General features: G+C 40.4%; 1 protein-coding gene across 3 annotated transcripts in view; it reads left to right on the top strand.

Moving 5' to 3' along the window:
* LRP5 (LDL receptor related protein 5) overlaps positions 1 to 15,131 on the top strand; it is a 135,688-nt gene that overhangs the window by 105,167 nt on the left and 15,390 nt on the right. For all 3 annotated transcript variants that reach the window (XM_039552259.1, XM_010404838.4, XM_039552260.1), the window contains 8 exons: positions 1,249 to 1,465; positions 3,023 to 3,312; positions 5,319 to 5,545; positions 5,881 to 6,065; positions 8,290 to 8,613; positions 9,486 to 9,688; positions 9,986 to 10,197; positions 12,073 to 12,263. In XM_039552259.1, the coding sequence (XP_039408193.1) occupies positions 1,249 to 1,465; positions 3,023 to 3,312; positions 5,319 to 5,545; positions 5,881 to 6,065; positions 8,290 to 8,613; positions 9,486 to 9,688; positions 9,986 to 10,197; positions 12,073 to 12,263 (1,849 nt within the window). The remainder of the gene's footprint in view (positions 1 to 1,248; positions 1,466 to 3,022; positions 3,313 to 5,318; positions 5,546 to 5,880; positions 6,066 to 8,289; positions 8,614 to 9,485; positions 9,689 to 9,985; positions 10,198 to 12,072; positions 12,264 to 15,131) is intronic.

Raw genomic sequence — 15,131 nt, 5'->3', positions numbered from 1 at the left:
GCTTAATCACCTGGTAACAAGGTACAGGTTTAATATGAGTCTGAATAAACAAATAATTTCCAAATAGTAACAAGAGGAGACTGTTTAAAATCTCAATCACAGATAATGATAGCCTAAACTAGAGCAGAGCAGTTGTCCATCTGTAAAGCATTTCAAGCAAAAAATGGAGATTTGACTGGATCATGTTGGAAAATAAATTGTCTTAAGTTGTTTTTTTTTTTGTTTTGGTTTTACTATGAACTTGGTGCCACTCACAGTACAAATTTTCAAACAGCACCTTAGAAATAAAGTAGATACATTGCAGCTACCAACTGCAATAAGGAGAGGAATCCAGGGGTTTGTCAGATAAATATTTTGTCCTGGTCCTATAAATACACATTCATTGCTGTGGGTAAGAGATGTCTGGGTGATTGAAAAAATTATTGCAGTTTGCGTAGTAGATGGAGGTGACTTTAGGCATGTGGCACATGGACATTTTAATTTCCTGTCTTACCCAGTGATTGCTGAACAGGGTCAGACTATATGAATCCCTTTCCTTCTGCCAAAGTAGAGTCATAGCACAAGGTCATTGTAGTAATTGATTATGAAATCATTAACCAGTAGCACGTATATATGTATATATGTACTTTTGTGGGGCTTATTCCATCTCCAAAATTATTTTTCCTTCTCTGCAGCTTCAGTAAAAAAATTTTTTATAAGGCAATACTTATTCCATATCTGAGTGGGGAAAATGTAACTCTGTTATGGTATAAAAACCCCAAAATTTCAGAAAGCAAAGATTTTACATGGCCTTGTTATGCTCTGAAGGAATTTTGATGGCCTCTGTTCCCCATGATTGAGGACTGAAGTTCACTCCAGCAACCCCTTGTTTCTGTGGAGAGGGTTCTGTAGTGAGACCAAGACATAAATGGAGGTTAAAAATCCCTTGAATCTCACTCCCATCCCAAAAAACACTCTCTCTGCAGCAGTCTTTGCAGGTTTGAACTGATGCAAGTTAAATTCAAGTTGCTTGGATTTTTCAGTGGAGAAGGGGTGACGTAAGCCACTTTCAGTCTTGCCATTTCAGTATATTTAATTTTCGACAATCCTAGAGGTATGTTCTTTTGAAAGGACATGCTGGGAATTCCAGGAGGTTCTTGCATAGCAGTTATTGTTCAAAATCCAATTGATATTGCCATTTGAATTGTACCCACATCAAAGATTATTTTTTCCTTTTCCTTTTTTTTTTTTTTTTTGGGCATCCCACAGGTCATAAATGTTGACGGAACAATGAGGAAAACCCTCCTAGAAGACAAGCTTCCACATATATTTGGGTTCACACTGCTGGGAGATTACATCTACTGGACTGACTGGCAGAGACGAAGCATCGAAAGAGTTCACAAGATAAAGGCCAGCAGAGACATCATTATTGATCAGCTGCCAGATTTAATGGGCCTTAAGGCAACGAGTGTTACCAAAGTGTTTGGTAAGCATGGGCAACCTAGCATGGGTCTGTGGGAGTCTCTCGATGGGCTTGCTTTCATTAAGCAGCTGTTGATCACTTGTAATGAGAGTAACTGTGATCTGATGGGTTTGAAAGGAAAATGAGCCTATTGTTTCTAAAGTTGGGAAAATGCAGTGTTGCAAAAGAAGTAGCTTCCAGTTTTTAGTGACATAAGTCTTCCACAGCTTTCACTACACTCTTTGAATTTTTAAGATAATTTTATTCCTCTATGCCATAGGAATCATTATTCTCACAGAAATGCTCTATTTCCTGCTGCTCTTTTCTTCCAGTGCAAGGTCCCGTGATGTCCAGTTAGCAGAGTGCTTTTCACTGTTGGGTGGTATAGGCACAGTCAGTCACCATTAAAACGTTGCCTCTAAGTATGTGGCACTTATATATTAACTCTTAACACCTCAGTTGTACCTAAATCTTAACTAAAACTTGCCCTTAGCATGGGATCAGCGGCTGGATCTCCATGTCCTTCCATTGCATCTCTGAAAGGTACAGCCAGTGCTTTAGGTCTTCTGCTGGCACTCTGCAGCAAGTATGTCACAGGAGCTCCGGGCTTCAGTGCACCACAGATTTTCCAGCTACCTGGAACACCCAAATTCGGGTATAGCAGTAAACAGATTCATTAGTCAGCTGTTAAAATTAGTGAGAAGAGTCGCAATGGAATCACATTAAGTATGTTAAATCATACCCTGGCAGTATGTGGATTTCCAGCCTTCTCTACTTGAAAAATAATGAAGTCCTCAAGCTGCAGGTTATGGCATCAGTCTGAAATATATATGCCCTAAAAAGGGAAAATGAAAAGAACACTGGTTGAGACTGATCTTTGAGAACTCTTTTTTTTCTGTGTGTGTGTGGTAACATTCTTTAAATACCTACATCCTTGGTTCCAGCAGATGGAGAAAGGCACTCATTTATCTGTTGGTCCTTACTTTCCCCTACACCTTTCGTCCTCATCACATGAAAAAATAAGTGTGAGATTGTGGTGATCTTGTTGGAACTGCTTCTGCTAATGAATCTTCTCAGCTTTAAATTAAACAGGTGGGAGAGGACTGTGATTATCCAGCTCTTTTCTCACCCTTTTGTATCACTGAACATTTGTAAAAACTGGTGGTTTCAAGGAGATACAAAGATGGAGTACTTGGTCAAAAATAGCTAATTCATTATCTGCCTTCAGTGAACAAATTTAATCTTTGGGGAGACAAGAAAGAGGTGTTTGTAGATGGTATTTGTACAATAGGAGGGACAGGTCCAGCTCCATAATCCTGGGTAGATGGAAAGAATCCACTTGGAGTGTTTTTTATTTTTTTTAGAATTCCCTGCTGACAGCCCATAGTGTTAAGTTATTTTGGAAAATTATACTGTGTTTTTGCTCAACCTCCCATGCTCCCCTTTCCCCGTTACCTTCACAATGCACTAATACCTGTTTTGTTTTGGTTGTTGGTTTTTTTGGAATTTTTTTAAGGAACTAATTCAATGCATTAATATCTGTTTTGGTTTGTTGTTTTGTTTATTTATTTTTTTTTTAAGGCACTAATTCATGCGCAGAGAACAATGGAGGCTGCAGCCATCTGTGTTTCTTTACACCCCAGGAGGCCAGGTGTGCCTGTCCCATTGGCCTTGAGCTGTTGAGTGACATGAAGACTTGCATCATTCCTGAAGCCTTCTTAGTTTTCACAAGCAGAGCAGCAATTCATAGGATTTCCCTTGAAACCAATAATAATGATGTCGCTATTCCTCTTACTGGAGTCAAGGAAGCATCTGCTCTGGATTTTGATGTCTCTGATAACAGAATCTATTGGACTGATGTTAGTTTGAAGGTATTACTGATGTGTGAATTCCTTGAATATAAAGCCATAGAGCAGTTACTTTGATCTAACAAAGGTCTCTGTTACATGATCTGTCCTGCAGTTGCCAGTGTTGTCATTGAATTGCATCCAAGGAGACCCTTGGAGATGAAGACAGTTGCACTGCTGAATGCACAGTAGGGTGACAGGCATCTTCCTGCTTCAAATAAAGATCCAAAGTGGTGTCTGCTTGTACCGAATGCCCAAGTCTTGGATGCGGGATGTGTTGCATCCATATATGTATCTGCTGTAAAAAAGCTGGTTTTATGTCACAGAGTAGAGTAATTTGAACACTGAGCTCAGCAACCCCCCCTGACCTTTCTATCCTCTTCCAGTTTTGACTTGAAAGACAATTGTACTCAATATTAACATCTGACAAGTGAACTTAGGATTGTTTGCTGCTAGTCTGTGGCTCCAGATTGGCACAGAAAAAGCCAGGGGACTTGTCCAGTCTCCTCCACACTGTGTTAATGGCCCACCTGCCCCCAGTTCTATCTCAGTGTGTTCCCCAGAAGTTTGACATTTCCTGTGATGTTTGGTTCACATCCAAGTGTGTGCTAAGGTGAGGGTTGTGCTCTTCATCAGTGTTACTTGGCCTTTTGAAGTGAACTAAGTATATGGTAGAAAATGACAGATTCACTTCACTGTAACTAAATTATTCTATTTAGACTCTTAATAGGTTTTCCAAGAGCAATCAGAGTTTCCTTGCCAGTGTGCCCAAGCCACAATATGGCAAATCTCACTTGTGGAGCCTGCAGGGCTCGTGCAGTTTCCATAGCTTCTCTGTGAAGACTAATGAGGGCTGTGCTTCAGTGGTAACAGTGCTGCTTGTGGTGTGGATACCATTCCTTCAGGAAGAGTGCCAATGTAATAAATTAGTGTAGTGTAGACACAGTTACTAAATAAATCTCGCACAAGCACTTGGAGAGCAGGAGTTATGGACATCTTAACCATTTGTACTGGAAACCACATTACTCCAGCTGCATCAGTGAGTAGACCTCAGTCTCACTCTGTGCAGGACTGGAAAACATTTTACTTGTTTGTTGTCTCCTGAATTTTCCAGCATACTGTATTTTTGTATACACACCAGGTATCTTCCAGCACCTCTGTGTTCTCATTCCCCTTGTCCCCCACATCCAGCTGCTTAGCAGCAGATATTGTAACTTCAGAGCTTATAGTCATCTCCCTTTCCTTTGGTGACCACCACTTCCCTGATCTCCTCCTGCCTTTGGTTATAGGAGGATGCATTTTCAAAAACTACACTATGTGATTTCTGGGTTTGGCATTTACCTTTAAAAATATAAAATCTCTCTGACCCTTACACATTCATGTATCAAATTATTAAGAAATCAATAGCTGAAATACTGGCAGGCATGTAGACTGATTGCTCAGCAGTTGATAAGCAAGGGTGGGTAATTGGTGCTGGAAGTTACTATTTACCTGGGGTTTGTTCCAGTGCTGTCAGGAGTGACTTATTTGTATGTGTGCAGTCCTTGCCCTATGCCTTATTTTGATGAGTGTGCATAACCAAAATGTAGATGGGAGCAGTAAACGTGCTCCAGGTGACTGTTTATGAGAAACAATTGAATTTAGATGCCACTGAGATGTGTTTCTGAGACTTAAAAACATTACAGTGAATTAAATAATTTTTAAAAACAGCTTCTTGTGCGCAGATAGAAGAGGGGGAGAGGGGTAAAGGAAGAATCTGCAGCTATATACTGCTTTCTGAAAATCATGTCCTTTTCAGATGTCTTGGTCTGGCCATCAGAAACCACTAGTTTTCTGAAAATTCAGGTGTTTTTCTCCTGAGAATTTCTATGTCTTTTTTAACAACAGAAATTAATTTTTTAAAATGTAACAATGGCTGGGTTTTTTTGTACTAAGTTCTTTTTGTACACCAAACTTCATGATAATCATTCCCTTTTATTTCACTGGGGTATCCATAAACACTGTCACATTTTTACACAATTGTTTTCCAGACCATAAGCCGAGCTTTCATGAATGGGAGCTCTGTTGAACATGTGATTGAGTTTGGGCTAGATTATCCTGAGGGAATGGCTGTAGACTGGATGGGAAAGAACCTCTACTGGGCAGATACTGGAACCAATCGCATCGAAGTAGCCCGCCTGGATGGACAGTATAGGCAGGTCCTTGTGTGGAAGGACTTGGACAACCCAAGGTCTCTGGCTCTTGATCCCACCAAAGGGTAAGGGACTCTTGTTTTTCAAAGCTTTGTGTGAGTGTTCCTGTATGTGGCAAGTTATTTGGCAGGTTACACAGCTCTGTTTCTTCAGAGTCTTTGAAAAAGCTATAAACCTTACACAATCCTATGGGTTACAATGAAAAATTAATAATTGTCAAAAATACTATTCTGCCTTTGTGTAAAAAAAAGGAGTATTGTGATGCTGCACATAACCACGTGGGTTATTCTTGGTTGTTTTTTTTTTGAAGTGCTGCAAAGAAATTTAGAAAAGTCAAAGCATCCAGCTAAACACCATCACACCTGGCTGATGTCCTGTTTTTGTTGCATTCTCATTGCAGGTACATGTATTGGACTGAGTGGGGAGGTAAACCCAGGATTGTTCGAGCCTACATGGATGGGACAAACAGCATCACTTTGGTGGACAAAGTGGGGCGTGCCAATGACCTCACTATTGATTATGTGGACCAAAGGCTCTACTGGACTGACTTAGACACAAGCATGATTGAGTCATCAAATATGCTGGGTAATCTAGTGTTATATTACACCAGCCAGTACAGAAATATACACTGGCCATAGTAAAGTAATTGAATAATATGAAATTTGAATAATATAACTGGTAGTAAATCTGTGTGTATATTTTCTTATGAAAGGAAATGGAGAGCTAAGTGTTTAGAATATTAAAAAAACCTTCATAAATTAATAAGCGTATGGTGATTTCTAATGGTGGTGAGATAAGATGTCATTTCTCTCTATTGGTGTGAAACTGTCTGTGTTGTTCCAAAGCAGAGATGGCCTCTGAGTTCTCAAAGTGAGGACAACTACAGGTTCAGTGTACATCATACCTGACATTTCAGCCTGGACACTAATATTCTGTTGAAGTATTATCTCTTATTTCTGTCTTCAGATCAGTTGTATTAGTTCTAAACCAAAATACTTCTTGCATTTCTGAGAAGCTGAAAGGTTGTGCAGCTACTTCTGCAGTGTATGTTTCAGATACAACTTTACACATGTTCATGTTTTCCATTGGGCTTTCGTTTACACATATGAGGGGTGTGCTCTGACTGACAATATACATAATTTCACTGCAACTAGGTTTTTTGTTTGTTTGTTTTTTAATCTGTGAAAAGATATTTTTAGAGTGAGATTTTTTTTTAAGCTGTCATTGTGTGTGCTTATCTTTGGAATTCTGAGATTCTGAAGTCACTTCATCGTAGAAGGCCACCAGGGTGGTCAGGCTCAATTTGTCCTTAGTGAAGCTGGGCTGCCTGTGTCATATCACCCCTCTGTCTTGCATGTGCCTTAGCATTGCCTCCAGGAGGATCTGTTCCATGATCTTCCCAGGCACGGAGGTGAGGCTTACTGGTCTGTAGTTCCCTGGGTCCTTCTTTCTACCCTTTTAAAAATGTTTCCCTTTTTTCTAGTCACTGTCAACTTCATGGCTTTTCAAATACCATGGACAGAGGCTTGCCAACCTCATCAGCCAATTGCCTCAGGAGCTGCGTCTCATCAGGCCCCATAAACTTGTGCCCATTCACTTTTCTCATGTTGTACAATGTCCTTTTAGTCAGCAGATTATAAAGACTCAGGTAGTCTTGCAGCAAGTGGGCTCATCAGTTGAGGGATGAATAAAGCACTCTGAAGTGGATGAGTGAATGCTGTTCCAGCTTAATCTTGGGCATTATAAACAGCAGGGGAAAAAAAAATCACACTTTTTGGAGATTTTCCTCCATCTACTATGAAAATTCAATTATACAGCTTATCTGCTTCCTTCAAAAGAGCCTTTCTCCTGAATTCATCACTGCAGACCAGAATTGCTCCAAGAAGTCCCTGAGAGCATGCAGGATATCCGTACCCCTAACTTGGAGAATTTAGATGCCTGAAAGTTACATGGGAAGGTTGCCTCTATATTTATGTCTGGTGGTTTATAAGGAAATGGCCTCATGTTCTGGTTTATGGTTATTTTATTCTTTCTCAAGTCTTGGTGAAAGTAGGGCAGAGGAAGAAAAGTGAGGTGTTCCGTAGAGTCTGGCATTAGACATTTGAGACAGGAGGAAATGGTGCTGATAAAGGCTACATCTTCATTTGATGGCAGAGATTCATAGAGGCTTATGCTTGAAAATGTTCAGGAAGGTGGTTTGCAGTAAGACTTTATCTACTTCAGTAATGCATCTCTGTCAGAGGCCATGCTCTAGAAGGTGTTAAATCTGTTGTGAATGTTGCTAACTGAGCCACTGAGTGTGGGAGTACTGAGACGTCTGCCCAACAAATGGTTTCCTAAATTCTTGGGATAGCTGTATGTTACACTGAACTGCAAAAGATTTGTTTCTTGAGTGAAGCACCATAATTTCTCATAGCAGGTTCTCTGTGAATCTCAAGCTTGTTGTTGCTTTCATGCGTATTAGTTGGCTTTTTTATTGGCCTAAGTGATTACTGGGGCTGGTGGTATTTTTGCACATGTTTTTCATGTCTATTTGGGTTGATAAGCATGAGACATGAAGTAGTATTTATTTAAATTACAGTACACTGGCATAATTTCAAATTGTTCTGTAGGCAAGAGGGTATCAGGGTAAGGGTTTTGAATGCCACTGGTTACGTTATCTCTTGAGCAGATACTACTTAATAAAGAATCCCATTATGCTGCTTTGGAAAAAGGTTTTATTTTAAAAAAGATTTTTCTGAGTGCCAGTCACAGTCTTCATTTTATGCCATGGGAATTGTCCTTTAGTTGGTTATCCTTGTTTTTGTAGGACAAGAACGAGAAATCATAGCAGATGATCTACCTCATCCATTTGGATTAACCCAGTACAGTGACTACATCTACTGGACAGACTGGAATCTTCACAGCATAGAAAGAGCAGACAAGACCAGTGGGAAGAACAGGACACTTATTCAGGGCCATCTGGATTTTGTCATGGATATATTGGTCTTCCATTCCTCTCGTCAGGATGGCTTGAATGATTGTGTGCAAAATAATGGCCATTGTGGTCACTTGTGCCTTGCCATCCCAAATGGATTTAGGTGTGGCTGTGCTGCTCATTACACCTTGGATCCCAACAGCAGGAACTGTAGTTGTAAGCCTTTTTATTTGCTACTATATTCTTCAGTGCTTGTGGCTCCCAGGTGCTTAAAGGAAAGGGATCCCAAGTGGGTTTCAAAGGCTCTGGCTTTAAAGGTGGTCTTTGAATATGAGGACAGAGTATGGAATTTCATATCCACTTTTGTGATGTGTACTAAGCACGAAGATTTGTATTTCAAGTCTTAGAAATGACAGTGGTATCAAGTCTGGTCTTTCTTGTTTTACCAGAAGTGCTTTCTAAGTGATTCAGCTGTGTGAGTGAAGCTTTCCCACTCCTTACCTAAGTGTGTAGGTGGGTGGAAAAGAAATTACGAACAAAAAATGTCTTTTTTCTCTTACATGTTTAATAAAGTCAGCTAAAATAACATTCAGTTAAGTAGTCTAACTTCTGAGTAGTTAGTCTAACTCCTAAGTATTCTGCACAACTTGCAGATGCCCTTGAAATACATGTAAGTTTGTTTTCTCCCTGTATGTGGTATTACGAGCCTGCCAGTTGACTGGCTGTCCAATAGGAACTTAAGTTTCTAGTAAAAATAACACATGAATAGAAAATGGGCTGTTGATTTAAAAAAGCACAAAACCCCAAAGCTTCGAGCATCCTGCATAGTAGCATATAAGGAAATTTTAACTGAATGAAAGGATGAGTTTTTGAAAGGTAAGTCCTGCAGACTCAACCTGATCTCCTTCTATAACTATAGGAAGAAACATTTCAGCTTAATAGCAAAAACCTCCAATTATAAATTACTTAATTTTCATTGTGAATATTAGTGTCTCTCTGGGATTTGGTTCTAAATATTCTTTTCCTTCTGTGGGGATATATTTTGGGGAATTTTACTTTCTCATGCATTCTGTTTTGGCTTGTTTCAGCCCCTGCCAGTTTCCTGCTATTTAGCCAGAAATCTGCCATCAGCAGGATGATACCTGATGATCAGCAAAGCCCAGATATCATCCTACCCATGCACGGTCTGAGGAATGTCAAGGCTATTGATTATGATCCCTTAGATAAATTGATCTACTGGGTGGATGGACGCCAGAATATTATAAAAAGAGCCAAAGATGATGGCACCCAGGCAAGTGTACATCTTGTATATAGTTTTATGTCAGTCTTTTTGTGTGCTTTTACTTTATGCTTGACCCCTTCTATCCTCTTCTATCTGCTGCATCAAGGGATCGTCACTGTCAACTGCTCTTGTCAGCGCTTACTCATGGATATTCTATTTATATATGAGAACTATTGAACGTTTTTAGGATTGTGGATTTAGGTGTTTCTAAACCATCAGGCAGGTAAACCATGCTTTCTGTGCAGTGTTCTTCAGTGAATCATCAGAATAATGACTGGAAATCATTGCCCATGTGTTGTCTTGCAGCCTTTCACTGTAATGAGTACTCCAAACCAAAGTCAGAACCCAGAGAAGCAGCCACATGACCTCAGCATTGATATATACAGCCACACCTTGTACTGGACCTGTGAGGCCACGAATTCCGTCAATGTGCACCGGCTGAACGGCGAATCCATCGGGATGGTGCTGCGAGGGGATCACGACAGGCCCAGAGCCATCGTAGTGAACGCAGAGCGAGGGTGAGCTTCCTTCCTGTACCTTGTACAGAGCACTCTTGGGATGTGTGTCAGCTCTGTGTGTGGGAATCTTGAGCTGCATCTGCCTGTTTTTAGAAAGAGAAGTTTTGACTATTGTTCGGGGTGTAGGTGACTGCTTGTCCAGTTCTGGCTTCTGAAGGTATCCGGCTTTCTCTTCCTGTTCCCTCCTTTGCCTCTGTTCACACAGCCATGTGGGAGGAACTAACCCAGGTGGTGACAGCAAAGTAAAACCACCTTGTCCTGTTCTCTCTGTAGATGCACAGCCCTGCCACCTAATAGGAAAAACAAATCTGGGAATCTGGCTAATAAAAGTTTAATCATCATTAAACAAATATTTCCAGGGGTAAAAAAAGGAGCCTCTAATTTGATGCAACTGTTCCTGCTAATGTAGTAGAAGAAAGCTTAAACACTTAAACCCCTTATATTCTGTACATTTTTCAGTTATTTCTGCTGTGATGTGTATCTTAAAAACCTCTGAAATGAATTGAAGCAGGTAGGATGCGCTAGAGTGATTTCCCATGGGACGAAAATATGTTGTTTTGCTGCAAACCAGTTTTGGTTAGATTCAACAGACACTACCTCTGCTTCTGGTAGTTAGTAGCTTCCTTCTTAGATGTCAAAGATGGTCCCTCACTCTTCTCTTTAATAAGTTAGATGCTTAAATCCCAGTTTACTACTAAATGGCTTACCATGTGCTTGACAGATGTTGAATGACAGTATTTCACAACTGTGTGGATGCAGTAGTACCCAGAGAGACTGTCTGGAGCGTTTATAGGACTGGTGTTTTATACCAGTGTACTCTGCACAGTTCAAAAGCTGTTGTGGGGAGAGGGGGATTAGAGGAAAGATTCTAATCTTATTGGGACTAAGTCACTTGGATATAGTTTGTAGTTATAAAAGCTTATCTGCTTTCTCCATTAAAATGGGAGTTTGGGTTTGTTGATCTCTACAACTCTTAACTTTTCTGGTCAGGTCTTCAAGTGATTTAACGCTAAATCTGTTTATAAATTAAAGGAGGAAAAATGAGGAAGACACCATGTTAAACACTGTGACTGTCTGGGAGAGCTGAATGAGTGATCTTCAACAGCTTCTGCCATGGTTACAGAAATCCTTTCCTCCCCCTCTCCCTTGGCTGCATGTTCTGACTGCTGCCCCCCCTCCTTGTGCCATAAGGAAAGGCTGTGCAGCAATGCAGCCCATGCTGTTGGAGAGTTTGCTCATATTACTCACCACTGAAAAAATAGTGGACTTTTCCTTTAAAGAGTTCTCAGTTCATCATGGGAGGGGTGCACAAACCCTGTTTTCTCTATGCATGAGGAGGGCAGAGACTGCTTTTGTTTGCAGCTGAACTGGCTTAGACATATATAAAGAATTCATGGAAGCAAGATGTCAGGAATATGCCATCCTCAGTTATTCTGTAATCTTTTCTCAAGTTTGGTAGGAAATTTTACTTGCTAAGAAGGAAAGGTAACCTAGAAGGAGAGGAGGTGGTGGTTAATGTTTTTTTTGTCAGAAAGAACTTTTGGACTTAGATTTGCAAGTGGGGACAGCTTTACCCAGGGAGAATTGCAGAAAATCTGTGCTAGTCTCTTACAACCCCCAGCTCCGTGCAGGAGCAGTGCTGCTGGTGAAGCAGTGCTGAGGCATTTTATGGCCTGGAGATAAATCCTATTAATTTTAGGCTGAGTGTGTCAGTTAGCAGATGTTTGGTTCTGGATCTTTGCACCTGGGAGCAGTCACCCCAGCCACGCCTGTGAAACCATTCCCACTTACAATGTGGGTTACAAGACCATGCGTGCAAAGGGGAATTGGCTCTCCCTGGAGCTCCCAATTCAGCGGTGCTCTCTCTGCTTTCAGGTACATGTACTTCACCAACATGCAGGAGAGAGCTCCCAAGATTGAGCGTGCAGCCCTGGATGGCACAGAGAGAGAAGTGCTTTTTACAACTGGCTTGATCCGACCAGTAGCACTGGTGGTTGACAACAAACTTGGAAAGCTTTTCTGGGTGGATGCAGATCTGAAGCGCATCGAAAGCTGTGACCTGTCAGGTATGTGGTATGAAGTGAAACATTTGCAGCACAGTGTTAGCATGTACAGGACATCATTCCCTCTTTGATGCTGACCCTGCTGACTTTCATCTCCACTGTTGCCAGTTCTGTGGAGGCAGTCACAGACAGCAATTGCTGGTGGGTTCCCATCTTTGATGTGATTAGAATAAACATGACTGTAATGACTGACACCCTCCAAGACAGCCATTTGACTTTTGATATATTCTGAAAGTGTTGTTAGTCATGAAACCCCTAAATCACCTCCCCTGAGCCCCTTTTCTTTTCTTAGTGGTTTGGAAAGTGCATATTTTTCAATTTTTCTTTCTCTGGAGCTTACAGGTTAGTAAATCAAGGTAGCTTGAAAAAAACAAACAGAAGAAAGGGCAATGTTCTTTTTTCTAATCTGGGTGATAAGACAGATCACCTGAAATAGCACTGTTGCAAGACAGGGGAGAGATGCCAACTCATCACAGTTTTCCCACATTAGTAAGATAAAGCATTGCTCCATATCCAATGTAATAGCAGCACCTCATGGATCTTAGAGAGCATGGTTCATCATTGACTTTCAAAAGCACTTGATAGGGCTGAAGAAGTGGAGAAATTGGCTCTGGTAGGCAGTATAGAACAGAGGATGCAATGGTCCTATTTTCTGACTCATGACTTGTTCTCTCATTATCATCCATGTATCAAGAAATGAAACCCGTAAAGGAAGTGCAGAGGGAAGGGAATAAGTGTGAGGGAATAGAAGCTGGGCTGTTATAGTGATTGGTACATGCCACAAAGGGCTGAAACCCCGATTTTGGTGACTCTTCTTGCCACGTAGTCACATCCTTCCCTTGTGTTGCAGTGAGGCAATGAACTAAAACAGGAGAAAGTTGTTCACCTTTTTACAAGGGTAGTTTGCTTTTGAGCACCTAAAACTGACTCAAGGCGAGACTCTTCCAAAGAGGGGATAAAAACAACAAAGCTACAGATGGAAAGGTAGAGCAGCCCATGTCTTTCATCAGTTACCAAGCTGAATAGGAGAGTAGTGTCAAACTGCCTGAGCAGCCACAAAATGTTCAATCCAAGATAGGCATCAGAGAACCTACAAAAATTTGTAGGAGAAAAGAAAGTAAGAGGAAGACAAACCACATTTGAGAAGAAAAGGTGACAGAGTGGGACACATAACACAAAATGCACCAGAGATACTGAGGGGGCTTCTCTAGTGATAAAAAAAGTGCTGTAGGAGGACATTTAAAAGTAAAATGACAAGATGGCAAGGCTTCATGTTATGCAGGTATGCTGAAGTGATACCCAAGAGAGATGGAAGAGGCACCAGATAATATTATATAGAAATCATATCCAGTCACAGACAAAGAATCAAAGCTTATAGGTAATACAAAAGCAGGGGGAAGCTACAGGATTAGAAGAAAACAATGTTTATGAACTAGAGACAGATGTATCCTCAGCCAGAAAACTATGGTTGTATTTGATCCAGCTGAGCTCACTGTAATTTGACTCATTGAGATGTTGATTTTTTTAATGGGTTAGCAGCATATTTTTATTTTAAAATGCTTTTCAGGCTTGCATCACAACTTCAAAAGAAATTTGAGAGCCAAAGTGATGTTGATTTGAATTACTTCCTCTAAATACTATTTTCTGAGCAAAATACTTTAAAATGGGCATATGTTAGGAAAAGCTTTTTAGCATAAACTAAAGCTGCTGAATAAATGGGACCAAAATTGTGTATAGCATCCTTCATGCCAATTAAACTGGTCTAGACACCCTTATTCTGCTGTAGACTTACAGAGGTGATATGGTTATGGGGGTTCCTGAAGTTTGCGCTGCACCCTGATTAACAGCATCCTGCTAAATCAGGGAATAACCTCAGATGTCCAGTGCTTAACTTTCAGAGAGGGATGAAAGAACTATAAACCCATCTAACAGTATTCTTTACACGGTTCTGGAATTTTTCAGTTTGAGTTAGACCAAAAGTTGGTTTTAAACTCCTTTAGTTTAAAAGCATTCCCCCTTGTCTTATGACTATCTGCCCACGTAAAAAGTCACTCTCTTTTTTTTATGAGCTCCCTTTAAGTATCATGAAAGGCTCCTTTAAGGTCTCCCCAGAGCCTTCTCTTCTCCAGGCTGAACAACCCCAGCTCTCTCAGCCTGTTCTCATAGGAGAGGTGTTCCAGCCTTCTGGTCATCTTTGCGTCCCTCCTCTGGAGCTGTTCTAACCATATGCAAAACTAATAGAACCTGTTAATGTTACATTCTCGTGCTTGGCTGAGCTCTAGATAATTTATGCAGCAGATTAGTTGAATCCAGTTCTCATAGCATTTTTATTATGTAGATTCTCTAATCTCATTTTGTGTAGATACTAAAAACTTACATTTTTTAAATACAAGCAGACATAAGGTCTTAGTTTCGAAATTAATTATGAGGGCAGAAGCAGCACCAAGTTATGATTTTGTTATAAATTTTAATTTTTTAAATCAAATATATCCAGTTACATAGGCATACACAGGGTCAGAAGGGTTTTGGTGAATTAATAGAATAATTTTGAATATCTTTTTCACTGTAGAAAAGAATAATGAAAGCAATAATTAAATGCCTCTAAGTGTAGGGCAGTACGCAGTAGAAGACTGCAAGTAATTAAAGTGAAAACTGATAATAAATGCATTTTTACTTGACCTCATTGGTTTAAAGCAGATTTTTACACGTTTTTATAAAGCAGGGAGCCCGAGCATTTGATAGTGTTCCTATTTAGGAGCATACTGAGTCACTTAGAGTTTGGGTGTTATGGTGTGTTACTAAATAAAAAAGTTGGGGGTTTTTTTAAGAGCTGTTCTTTTCTGATCATGTATCTGTGGTTGTCAGATAGGC

This window comes from Corvus cornix, chromosome 5, assembly GCF_000738735.6.
Source record: "Corvus cornix cornix isolate S_Up_H32 chromosome 5, ASM73873v5, whole genome shotgun sequence".
Classification (NCBI taxonomy): Eukaryota; Metazoa; Chordata; class Aves; order Passeriformes; family Corvidae; genus Corvus; species Corvus cornix.
The sequence above is the reverse complement of the archived record's forward strand: the minus strand, read 5'-3'. Positions and strand labels throughout refer to the sequence as shown.